Genomic DNA, 12623 nt, shown 5'->3' on the forward strand with positions numbered 1-12623 from the left:
AGCTCGTCTTCCAACGACATAGTCGTGCTCGAGTGTGCCACATCTCTGTGATGAGCAGTGGCATGATCTGAACATGCAATGCCAGATAGCGACTTAATTTCAGTGGTTCCCGCGCAGCTCTCATTCCTTGCGATATACAACCCCCTCCTCGGACCGACAGACGAAAGTATCGATGATCAGGTTGTTTTCTATACCTCCAGAACAGAGCGATCACGACGAAATGAACGATTAGCAGCTGTTAACGACGATGCAAAGTTTACTGAGGGGCAAAATGAGAGGTTGCGCCAAATAGGACTGGCGCAGGGAATGGTCAGCTTCGCCAGGTTCGAATCGCAACGTTTGCAGAACCTGAATAAAGCTGAGATGGTACTCCAGGAATTTCTCCGAGGGTAAACCGGTCGATTATGTGGAGACAGAAAAATCGACCGTCATACTACATGAGTTGGAGGAAAATTGGTGGATACTAGCAGTAAGTACGGTGTCGCGGGGCATTCTGGGTTGATCGCTGACTCTGTGACCACAGTCAATAGATCTCACTAGGCTTCCCAATGAATCAGCAAGTGGCGCTGCCTCCCAGCAAGATACATCCGGTGCTTCTCCTTTCTATTACTCCTCGAGAGAGATTTGTCCGCCGCAACTCTTGAAACAACAGCTACGCCGGGCTCACTCCATATTTCTCCTTCATCATGAGCTTACGCTTCAGCGTCTGTACGACCGCGTTGGAAGATCCTCGTTTTGCATTTTTCTTGAGCGCTTTTGGTGCAAATTTGCGTGGAGCTGGGACATTCTCCTGACTGGCAACCCCACCGTTGAATTATATAATGGCATAAAGCTTTCTGCTGGCGGCGAGCTTGGCATCGGAGTGGGCGAGGAAGAATGGGGAAGTGGGGAGAGAGAGGTTCTTGAGGACTATGTGCTCAGAACAGACGGCCTAGTGGATCTAGTCGTCTCCAGGTTCGGCGATCATCCTTCTTCCGCCGCGGAGAATTTAGCAACGACAAAGAGGTCTGAGGATCCTGCCGATGCAGGCGAAGATCAGGGAAGTTGGCTCGGTTCGGATGTCTACCCTCGTCCATCAGATGGTGTCATATTCTCTGGAGTCGGTAACATCTCGAGGTCTTCTCTGGTACAGGTCTCTCAGTGGATGGAATGGATCTTTAGATATGGGTACGAAGCGTATGGGGTGGGTGAGGACCCGACGTCACCGCGACGACGAAAACGCCGGAGGGAACATCGTGGTCGATCAGCTGCGAAAGCTCTCTCAGCTCGCCGTACCGACAAATCCCAATTGACGACGACAAAGCGCAGCTTTGCCCCAGGGATACCCCCTCCCCTCGTAGTAGGAACATCGAAAGCTGCACAGGATGCCGAACAAGGGACACCGCAAAGTAGCAGTGACAGCTCCCCATCCAGGGCCAACAAGGGCAGCGATTGGATAGGTCTCGGATCAGACACTTTGGTCAAATATCTCACGTTCGGATACGGCTCGTCGTGGAGTTTTTCGTCGGGCACAACCAGCACACATCCCCGCGTTGAGGCACTGAAGCGGGAAGAGACTGGGCCGGATGTGAGGAAAGAGGAGCAGTCTTCTGACTATGCCCAGGAAGCATCTGAAGAAAGCGCACCGAGGATTAGCAACGACACCAAACCCAAGGACCAGGCCAATGGAAAATTCATTATCGGTCTACGTGATGACTCTGACATTGTGGACCACCAATCTCCTGAAGATAACGCTAGGAACGACTCAGCAGCCAACTTGACAGAGAAGATAGTCCAGCGGACTCTGTATGTCCAACGAGCTGGTCGTTCAGGACAAAGCACAGCAGGTGATACAGAATCCTTTCCGCTACGGGTAGTGGTTTATGTCGTACGTTCAGACCCAGTACCAGGCCTCTTAATTGAGATGTCAGCTAATGTAACAAGCAGAATCAACCTTTTATATACACCTTCCTTTTCGACCCTCAAGCGCCGTCCTTGAACGACGTTTCCCTCTACCAAAGCATTCATCACCAACTCGCTCCCCTCCAGAGGTCACTGAGCAACTCCACATCACCTGCAAATGCCGCAGAACGCATTTTCATGTCCGAGAATACGCTCGACTTCAACAAACGCTTTTCAACCAAGAGTCTACCGGTCTACGATCTCGTTTACGACCCCACAAATCTGACCATCCGCTCTTCTATTCCGAACATCCCGGACCTCGGACACTACTCTCTGGAGACATCGCCATGGTCCCGCGTCGAGAGTCTTAACATTCACCAGCGCCTCCTGAGCACATACACCGAAACCAGGCTGCGTCCCCTCGAACTCGAGCGAACTTGCAAGACCAGCCGCGGCTGGTGGATCGTTTGGGTACGAATCACTGAAGCACAACTCCCGGACCATCAAGATGATCACGATTCAAGTGTTAGCCATGACGAAGGTTTTTCTCCCCCTCCCGCGCGGGAAGCATTCCTGGTCCGTAAAGCAAGCGACCACGTCTCGGCATCGGGGCATGCTCGCGGTGGCAGCGGGACACGATTCTTCAGAGATCTTGGGGGTGCCTCATCACCGGGACTGCAAGCCTCCCGCTCTGAGACGGGGCCGGGCAAACTTGTAGAGGGGCTGGGCCTTGATGCGAGACGATATATAGAGAATCTATTAAGCCTGAACAGATAATGCCATATACTCGGATTTAGGAACTTTTCTATCAGACTCCACATTTCATTTGTCAGAACCCTCGCAAAGGCAAACAACGTTAAGAAGAGAAAGTGCGGTAACATAGACAACCGTCTCGACATGATTGCGATTTGACAAGTGACAGAACGGATCTCTGTTAGTTCCAGTCAAACTAGATAGGCAACCGCTTGGCCTACTCCATAGTACGTAGCAGAGTATTGGGCTCGCAACAGAGCATGACCATAGCCATGCATTTATCTATTTAAAACGATCACTATTGGATCTCCACTCGATAGTCTGGCACCAGCCCCATCGAGAATAACACATAATCTGCTTAGTGCTACAAGCTACCATCCTGTGGACTACTTTTTCGCACCTGTAGCAGACTCTAGAAGGTTGACTTCAACATGACACTGATGAAGAATGCTATTATCTACTCCATGGTCCGAATTTGTAGTGGGGTGCTTGCTACTGAACGGGGTCGTAAGTCTAGTAACAGTTCAACAGATTTGTGAAGCACTATTCTCCGTCATGTCCCCATTGCAAGGCTACTCTGTGTGGATGCAGGAGTATTCCGGCTTACCAGAAGCCTGAAAATGTAGCAGTACATAGTATATATGTCATCGTATTGCCTAGTTCTCCTGAACACATTGCTCGAATATATGGTAATGCGAAACTACCAGCAGTGTAAGATCGTAGTCACTCGTCAATGCCTAACGTGGACTCAGGTCGCAAATACTCTACGTTATCAATCGGAAGATATAAGCAGATACTATCGACGCAGAAAGCAGGCAGGACACAAGTAATACAAAAATGGTAACAGCATTATTATTAGTTGAGTCTGAGCAGGTGACACTATCGCAACCATCTGGTGTTGAGATCACTCAGACATCCTGGGACTCATGGAAAATAGGACAAAGCCTAGATTGACTGAAAGGATGCGAGCGTCAACAATCAAAAGACAGTTTCATGCATTCTCTTTAACCGAAAAAAAAAGAAAGTATGAGACCCTTGCTGGAAGTACCGGATGCGATAGGAATCGTCTATCATACCACGAGATTCTGACTCCCTTTCTTGATCAATTTCTCAGAGAGTATGTTGGCGGGACACAGAGACAGAACGCCGTCCTCAAATTGCTCACTTCCGAACCATACGCCCTCAAAGTCGTGAGCGGCCCTCATTTTTCCCGTTGCTTGTTAGAAACCAAGCAATATTTCGCTGCTACAGCAGCCGGGCAGCCCTGTAGGCGCTAGGAGAACTTGAAGCGAGAGAATAAGGAAAACCCACAAGGTTATGAAGACAACGCCTCCCTAAGAAAATAATAGAAGTCTGCAAAAGAAGAAAATCGACCAACTGCATAGCCAGATAATTCCCATGAAGCTCAAGTGCCCGTAGTCGAACATCATCCACACTCGCACACAGGCACATTTGAACACGCCAACGGAGAGGATCCCTCTCAGTGAAAAGAAGCAACCAGATATTGGAGACGCTGATCCGTTGATAAAATCTCCGAATGAAACAGACCTTTTGCGAAGAAGACGAAAACTAGTTTACAAAATAGTGCACTTGCCCTTCTTCTTGTGGGTCTTGGTCAAGAGGGCAGCCCGGGTTGCGGCCTCGAAGACCTCACGGACACCCTCGTTGGTTCGTGCGGAGCATTCGAGATACTTGTAGGCTCCAATCTTCTTGCGAACTTCCTCACCCTAAACGAATATGTCAATAATTTATGGAACAAGTTGATTTTCGTGCAGGTCACATACCTGTTCAGGAGTGACTGGCTTCTGAGAGGTCTTGTGCAGCTCCTCAATGGTCTTGGGGTCATGACGAAGGTCCTTCTTGCAACCGACGAGAATGATGGGGAGGCCTTGGCAGAAGTGAAGAACCTCGGAGATCCACTATGACCGCTGTCAGCACTGTGTATGCGCGGTGTATCACTTTCCCCTCTCTCTTAGTGAAAGAAGGGGACGCCTGGGCTATTATTCACCTTCTCCTGAACGTTGTCAAGGGAGTCGGGGGAATCGATGGCGAAGCAGATCAGGATGACGTGGGAGTCTGGGTATGAAAGAGGACGAAGACGGTCATAATCTTCCTGACCAGCAGTATCCCACAGGGCAAGTTCGACGTGCTTGCCATCAACCTCGACATCGGCGACGTAGTTCTCGAAAACAGTGGGAACGTAGACCTGAAAGATTGTGGAGTGTCAGATGATAGGAGTCATTCGGGTACTGAACGGTGAAGTTGACTCGAATCGAGCAGCAAGCATCGGTAGTACCGATGATGGACGGCAAGGCTGGGGAAAGCTAACCTCAGGGAAGGTTCCCTTGGAGAAGACACTACCCAAAGAAAATCGGGATTAGCTCATATAAGAGAAAAGCTCGGTGCTGCCGATGATCATGATCGCCATAGGCAGGGAGAGTATATGAAACTTACATCAGAAGACAAGTCTTACCACAGGCACCATCGCCAACGATGACAAGCTTGCGGCGGATTTCAGCCATCTTAAAAGGAGACAATGATCAGCGAATGATTTAGAAAATTTAACGATGGCAACGCAGAGACGATGGATGCGTTGATGAGAAATAACAACAAAGGAGGCAGGAGTACTGTTGTAAGTAGATAAGTGATGGAATAGGCGGAGGGTGGTCGAGAGTAGAGAAAGGGACAAGTCAGGCGCCCGAGAGCAAAAAGGGTTATCACATACAGTGCACGGGAGCAACAAGCGCAACGGCGCGGAACACTAAGAGATAGAGGTATTGAAAGGAGAAGACGAGGAAGGAAAGACAGAGAGGGACTGCAAACTTTGAATTAATTTGAAGCTATAGATGGAGAGAAACCAAAAATGACTGGGATGGAAAATGGATGGTGAATGGTCTTCGATGAGGGAAGATAGTTGGTGGTGGTGTCAAGTTTCGATGCTAAAGGAAAAGAGGTTTATCGGCGTTAATAATGAGGTTAGGTTGGTCTAAGGACTCGCTCTCATTTCATTTGGGCGATGTTTCGTTTTTCCCCGGCTGGTCCTCTTTCATTATTAGGTATTATTAGTTCCATCGTCCGCTCATGCTGCTGACTACTCCGTATTGATGGACAACAGACAGGACCATGAAACGAGTTGGCAGTGAAATGGATGTAATTTTACCAGACCCATCCTGTGGACAACTAGGTAGCTATGTGGCTGAGCCAGGCGGTGTTTCTTCTTTTCCTGATTGTGCATTTTATTTACAACCAGGATTTTTTTATGTGTAAATTGTATTCATACTCTGTATAGTTGTGCTTCAGCCAAAATCTAGGATGATAAAGGACACTATATCAACTTCCTTTCATTCGTTGTCTCCGGTATAGAGATGTTCTGCTTGATTATGTTGAATAAGAATTACCTTCTCACATTCAGCTGCGTTCAACTGTTGTTGCCTTGTCTCCTTATTGAAGCCACCGTGGCTGAGACCCAGTCTGCTACTCCACTTAGACGATACATACTAGTACATGGCCTTGAAGCTTGATACTGTACTGTACCTTATGTCTCACTGTAAGAGTTTCTCAACGGAATACTTTGGATTTCTCCACAGATAGTAAATAATAGGTGGCTGAAATTATATCTTCCCTTATCTGGCTCAGACTTGTTCTCCAAAGTACAGAGTAGTAGTTACAACTTCCACACATAGTATTATTGCTTCACCGATTTATTTCATGAAGAAGATCCTGATGATGGACCAGGCTCGGGAGGATCTGGCATCCTAATTGGTTCTTTCTATGCCCACTCACTCGCTCGAGACCCAGAGCTCTTCACTAGGGCATCAGCTCCTCTGAATACCTCACATGTCAGCCATGAATATAATTCCATGATGGTTAACTTGGGTAGGGTATGCCATAGGGGATTGTAATATCAGTCTCTTTGGCATGTCGTTTCATGCTCCTCCAAAAGAATTATTAAAACTAAACGCAAGTCCGTCTGGTATCAAAGACCATCCGTGTCCTTAATCTGGCCCTGTGCAATGCACAATACCAGAAACACTCGTTCATTTGACTTCTGCTGGTTATGCTTGACAGTGGCTTACCAGATGTTCCAGACCTTATGTTGCTGCCTTGAACCAACATAAGTCCGATGACTAGACGGGATCTACATTGGCCGAACTGAGGGTTCTGCAAATACGCAGACGCACAGAATCGTTTTGCCTTGGTCCTGTTCTGTAGAGAGATATCCACGCCAAGTCCGGGTCTAGCAGGTTGTTGCATTAAAGGTTGAGGTGTCATTATTGTCCCTTTCCATCCTGATTGCCTGTCAGTTGCCATGGATGCTTGTTTCATCTGAACTAACAGATTATTAGGTGTCTTACTGGTGTCTTACAACGTTCAGTACCAAGTGGTCAAAACAATACGTGGCGGTGCAGAATCGTCCGCCATAGCCCCTATCATCCACACTAACGTCATCTATTGAAATTGGCTACCCCTTTGGATTTGCGTTCTGCTGATGAAAAAGAACTCCTTCGTCAGAGTCCCTCCCTGAATTGACATAAAATGCAGAGGGTAATCATCTCTTAATGGAATACACAGCCACAGATAAAAGAATGAGCAGAGGTGCTGCATCTCACATCGCTTTTCTCGAGTCCTGATAGGATGTGAGGATTAATGCTATTTTCGAAAAACAGCAGATGCTTGGTCCAAGAGATGATCCCTCCATGCTTTTCGATTTGTCGAGCCACATTTATCACTACATATGTGGTCATGCTTTGGTTTTGAAATGAGAGCGCATTACACGTCAGAGCTCCAGAGTCCTCTGGTTCGTCAGAAGCCTCTCCAGGGCTTGCCTCATTATGCCAAAGGCATCTTGAGCATTTTCTGCCAATGGTAGAATGGAGTTGCTCCGCTGCAGGCTGTATTCCAATCATGGAGATGAGGGTCCGTCCTTCTTGGAATAGATCAATGTCGAATGCAACAACGTGACTGTCTACAGTGCTTGGTTCTTAATTGGGGGGCGTTCCATATATCGAAAAAGGGTGCTGTCCATTCTGATTGATATACACTTAGCTTAGGGTAAAACATATCTACCACATAACCGCTTTTAGCCTCATAGCTCCTGGAGAGGAACATATCTGATTGGGGAACATTTCCACTTGGGATGTAAGGACTTCGGCTCCATGTGATAAGCCATTGCAACCGGTCCATGGCGAACCGTCCGGCATGAACCCTGTTCCATGCAAATCGGTAAGGTCAATGATTGTGACTCAAACTCAGTGCATCAGGCTTTTCACATGCCGCGTCGCCTCCATGAGACTCGATTTCGGTCATTTCACCTCTCCAATAATCCACGTATGTGGCAATGAGTATGCAGGCCAAGTGAAAAGCCGCGTCCTCGCACACTTGAGCTGATTCGAGTCCTCCCTGGTCATAGACGAATCGCCTTGAATGATGGCACAATATGGTGTGATCGTGAGTGTAAGGCCCTGCATAGAATGCGGCTACAGCCGAGCTAGCTTGGCGTGATGAGAGGCTTTTGATATAGCGCTGTAGACCCTGCAAGAGATACCATTATACCTGAAATGCTATCCTTCTAGTGCGTCGATTTGCCAAGTGAACTTATACACTCTAGGATCACCGTCTGCCTGGTATTTCTATGATGCTTTCTGAGCAAGCTGCTTTATCAGGGAGGTCGTGCAGTGGTGTTCAGTGATATGATGGGAGTAGAAAGCAAGATGCAGCACTTGTACCGTGACATTCAGCGAATACCTAACTGAATCAAAAATGGACCTCATCCATGATATATATTTCGTCAGTATCTTCTGTCGTAACCAGTGACAAGATATAAGAGATTCCGATATCTAGCATAGAAGTTGTCATATTATGCGAAAGAATCTTGACTGACTGGTGCAGAAGCGTCCAAATTGATCAGAGCAATACTAGAATTCAGAGACTGCAGACAAAACCATCTACTCACTATCATTGATAACGCGTTGTGAGGAAGTACAATATCCGACGCCTCCCATTGGTTCTTCATAACGTCCAATTCAGTGCCGGTCACGTGCACCAAGAAGCCGCAATTTTCCCTTCCCAAGTGTTATCTCAGGAATTGTTGCTGATCCGCAATTGGCCATTGCCAGGACAGTATCATTCAAGATGCAGAAAATTATCCGGAGGACAGCCCTAGCGAGGAATCAGGCTCAGCGGAAGGCGATTCGAGCAGCCAAGGCCGCCGAGCGCGAAGAATTCAAAGATGCATTGAGACAGCGTTTCGCCTTTAACCGCATAGAACTCGACAATATCCGCGCCGAGAGAATACGACGCCGGGAAGACTGGTTGCGAGGGCCTCTCGCCCCAAAGCGTGATGCAGGCCTCGATGGAAAGACTTTTGGTTCCCTGAGCCCACAGGCGATGAATCCTCCGACCATCCCCAAGCACTTGCGCAGGAAGTACATCAATATTGCTGCGGGTGACCGGGTGTGTATCATGAAGGGCAGAGACAAGGGCAAGATCGGCGAGGTCATTAAGGTGGACCCAAACAATGAGACTGTGATGGTCAAGGACCTCAATATGGTGAGTTTTTACGGTTGCATACAATCCATGACTACCTACTAAGACCGGTGGCTTCTGCAGGCCGATGTGCATTTCCCCGACTGGTTGAACGAGCAGTACGGAAACAAGACTCCCTTCAACTCAGTAAACCTGCCGATCTCGCTTGATGACGTCCGACTCGTGGTCGCGCTCGATGACCCGGAGACGGGCGTCACGCGGGACGTCCTGGTTGAGCACGTCTATGGAGGAGAGCCCATACTCGAGAGAGAATATGGAACAGACACCCCAAAACACACCAGATATATTGCCGGCGAGGACATAGAGATTCCGTGGCCCCGCAGCGAACCCGCAACAATGAAGGATGAGGAATGGGACACACTCCGTATGGAAGTTGAGACGCCGACATGGATTCCTTCGTTGCAAAGCGCCCCGTTCCCTCCTAGCGTCCTCGACGAGCTCCGCAACCCATTCTCCAAGTACCGGACGCGGCACGACCCCGAATGGGTTGAATCGAAGAAGATGGAGGACCTCAGAAAGGAGTATCTTCAAAGCAGGTCTTTGATGACACCCAAGGGTGAACTCCTTGCCATGCTGCGGGCTAAGAAGGCCGAGAGTATGAGCGTCAGACGGGACGCCGACGGCAATTTTATCATGGACGACCAGACTGCTGGCTTCATTGCGAATTTCATGCAACAGAATGCGGCGAAGAAAGCTGGGTCTTCTGCCTAGATTCCATATGACGTTCTAATTGGGATACTGTATTCGACCTTTCTTTCTTGGGATTCAACTGCGTGTATACAACTGTATTGTAGCATAGGACAATAAGACCAATTTGACAATAGAAACCATGTTTTTTTGTCTGCTCAATTCGCGATGCCATCGGTTTATTTCGATGCAACACAATGGCTATCTAATAGCTTATCAAACGAATGACCATCGCATGAATACAATGGAGATAGAGGAGCGTCATCTCGAAATGATTTGCCGCCGGGGATGGCCCGTGGTCCTTTATCCCATCCCATCTATCCGCACCCCGATTTTGTCTCCTCTCATCCTTTCTTCTAACACACAAAAGAGTTCAGCCCCGTCATTGCTATTTCTTTCTGTTATTTGGGGCTGTAGCTTGTGATTATATCGTCATGTCTTTTGCCACAATTAACCGATCTGCTCCGAAGACTCTTTTGGCCAGTATCCCTGCCATTGAAAATGCCTTCGCCGCTGAACCTTCTCTGAAGAAACGAGTTTATGATGCGATTGGTACGCACACTCTCACAGTCCTGGATTTCTGTCAGGCATCTGCGGTTACAAGATGCTGCTGGGAAATACAAGCTAACATCAACATTTTTTCCCTTAACAGAGAATACCCCGCAACATGTCCCTCTTTTCGAGGATATCGCTAAATATACCTCCAGCCTGCTGGCCAGGCACGCGAACCCACCCACCCAGCCCGTAGAGGCCGACGAAGGCCCTGCCGCAAAGAAACGAAAGCTCCAGAATGGCAATGTTGAAGGCAATACACAGTCCACAGGCGATGTTAAGGCGGAAGCGTCTTTACAATTCTACATGCAGGATGTCTCGTTTGCTATGCCGCAACGGAAGAAGCTCACCCTTGAGGTAACTACCGGGCGCGGTTCTCTGCGCGCGCGGAACCAATCATCAAAGGAAGTGGAATTTGGTGTTCCATTGGATAGAATACGTAAGTTTTGATCGCGTTGTGCTTGGGAGCTAGAGAGCGCTGACGTTATCCGTACATTTGCTAGGACATGTTTTGTGCCTTCCTGTGCCCGAAAAGTCTCAACGGCAGTTCAACTTCTGTATCATCCCGCAATACAGCGATGGCATCAACCCGCCTCCAGAAGGCGAACAAGTGTTCGAGTCCATGGTATGGACTGTCTCTGATGGACCGGCTAAGGCTGCATTCTCCGGGAATGGGCAGCAGGTTGGGACTGGTGATGGAGAGACAGCTGAGGCCTTGGTCCGACGGATATTGAATGAGACTTTATCGCATACAAAGGTCGTCCGCCCGGATGAGAGGCAGTTTGTGAGTGCTATGCCAGAGGCGCATCGGAAGGGGGAGAAGGCCTATCATGTCAAAGCCTTCCGTGGTAGCAAAGAAGGTATGTGATCATCTAATTCTGACTCTTCGTCAGTGAGCTAATTCATATCTTCAGGTTATCTTTTCTTCCTCTCTACGGGTATTTTCTTCGGTTTCAAGAAGCCATTGGTCTTCTTTGCCTTTGAGAACATTGAGTCGATCTCATACACTTCAGTCCTCCAGCGCACTTTCAACCTCAACATCGCGGTGCGGCCCCACAATGGTGATGAAAACGAGACGCAGGAATTTGAGCTGTCCATGATCGATCAGGCTGACTATGCTGGTATTGATGCGTATATCAAGAAACACGGTCTACAAGACGCGAGTCTGGCAGAAGCGCGACGTGCTAAGCGCTACAATATTAATGGAGCCAAGGCAGAGGAAGATGTTGCTGGCACCGCGGACGACAATGCTGCAGAGGAAAGCGAATTACAAAAGGCTCAGCGCGAGCTCGAAGATCAGGAAGATGAGGACGAAGAAGACTATGATCCCGGGAGTGACGGCGAGAGCGATGGTAGTGGCTCGAGCAGCGAAGAAGGCGAGGACGGGGATGAAGAAGGCGACGAAGGCGAGGAAGGGCAAGACCTTGTTGCGGCCGAGCTTGGAAGTGAAGCAGAAGACGTAGCTGAAGATGAATTGTGACCTTAGTCTCGAATCTGTGACACTAACTTTCGTGCACTCGGTTCATGTTTGACTGGCCCTTTTGCATCCCTGCTATTGATATAAAAAGGCATCCGAGGCTTTCCCCTTGTTCTTCACTAAATAATATCTTCTACAGTAAGCTTAATCACAAACCGCGTATATAGATCGAGTCCGGTTCTTGTGGAACATGTATAACCGATGCACAACAGTTCTAAAAACATCACGCATGACCAATGCCTGCCCTGGCTTGTGCAGGTAGCCATCATCCAGTAAGATGCTGATATAAATCCAACTCCGCGTTTCACGTCAACATGGTTTGATAGACTCGAATGGCCCACAAGGAAAGGGACAGAACAGGGATGAAGTTATTATGGCATCATATAGTGGGCCAGTGGGACGTGGCAGATCCTGCTCGTTTTTGTCCCGTTGATAGTGCCATACTCAATTCTCTTTTTTCCTACCAATCCCTCCTCTGTTAAGTACTTGGATCAGGATTCTGTGAACCACTCAGTCGGTTTCGTTTGGCGCTCTCTGGTTCGACCATCGCTTAGGAAATTTGAGATCTAGCCGAAGCCATTTCTCGAAACGCTTCTAGATCCATAAAGAGTTTATGGGTATCTGACCATCTGTGCCAGTCGGTATTAGGGAGGTAAACTGAGCAGAAAAAAATACACCGGTGTGACGCCCTACAAGTCAGAATAGTATCTTAGATACCCGGGTCAGG

At 48.4% G+C, this 12623-nt stretch overlaps 4 protein-coding genes across 4 annotated transcripts; 3 read left to right on the forward strand and 1 right to left on the reverse strand.

Moving 5' to 3' along the window:
• Nucleotides 1–78: 78 nt before the first annotated feature.
• Nucleotides 79–2658, forward strand: Aud_004810 (uncharacterized protein; the record flags this gene model as incomplete). The annotated part of the gene is made up of 4 exons (XM_043289746.1): nt 79–323; nt 376–469; nt 524–1867; nt 1927–2658. The coding sequence occupies 4 exons, from the start codon at nt 79–81 to the stop codon at nt 2656–2658; spliced, it is 2415 nt and encodes an 804-aa protein (XP_043145681.1).
• Nucleotides 2659–4208: 1550 nt separating this feature from the next.
• Nucleotides 4209–5156, reverse strand: rho1 (Rho family GTPase RHO1; the record flags this gene model as incomplete). The annotated part of the gene is made up of 5 exons (XM_043289747.1): nt 4209–4361; nt 4419–4553; nt 4643–4840; nt 4964–4991; nt 5089–5156. 5 exons carry the CDS (start codon nt 5154–5156, stop codon nt 4209–4211), a joined length of 582 nt encoding a protein of 193 aa, XP_043145682.1.
• Nucleotides 5157–8766: 3610 nt separating this feature from the next.
• On the forward strand, nt 8767–9891 carry Aud_004812 (mitochondrial 54S ribosomal protein uL24m; the record flags this gene model as incomplete). The annotated part of the gene is made up of 2 exons (XM_043289748.1): nt 8767–9183; nt 9244–9891. The coding sequence occupies 2 exons, from the start codon at nt 8767–8769 to the stop codon at nt 9889–9891; spliced, it is 1065 nt and encodes a 354-aa protein (XP_043145683.1).
• A 410-nt stretch (nt 9892–10301) lies between these two features.
• Nucleotides 10302–11899, forward strand: rtt106 (putative negative regulator of DNA transposition (Rtt106); the record flags this gene model as incomplete). Its single annotated transcript, XM_043289749.1, has 4 exons — nt 10302–10419; nt 10520–10858; nt 10923–11279; nt 11334–11899. 4 exons carry the CDS (start codon nt 10302–10304, stop codon nt 11897–11899), a joined length of 1380 nt encoding a protein of 459 aa, XP_043145684.1.
• Between the last annotated feature and the right edge of the window lie 724 nt (nt 11900–12623).

The sequence above is a fragment of the Aspergillus udagawae genome (genome assembly GCF_001078395.1).
Source record: "Aspergillus udagawae IFM 46973 DNA, scaffold_3, whole genome shotgun sequence".
In the NCBI taxonomy this organism is placed as follows: Eukaryota; Fungi; Ascomycota; class Eurotiomycetes; order Eurotiales; family Aspergillaceae; genus Aspergillus; species Aspergillus udagawae.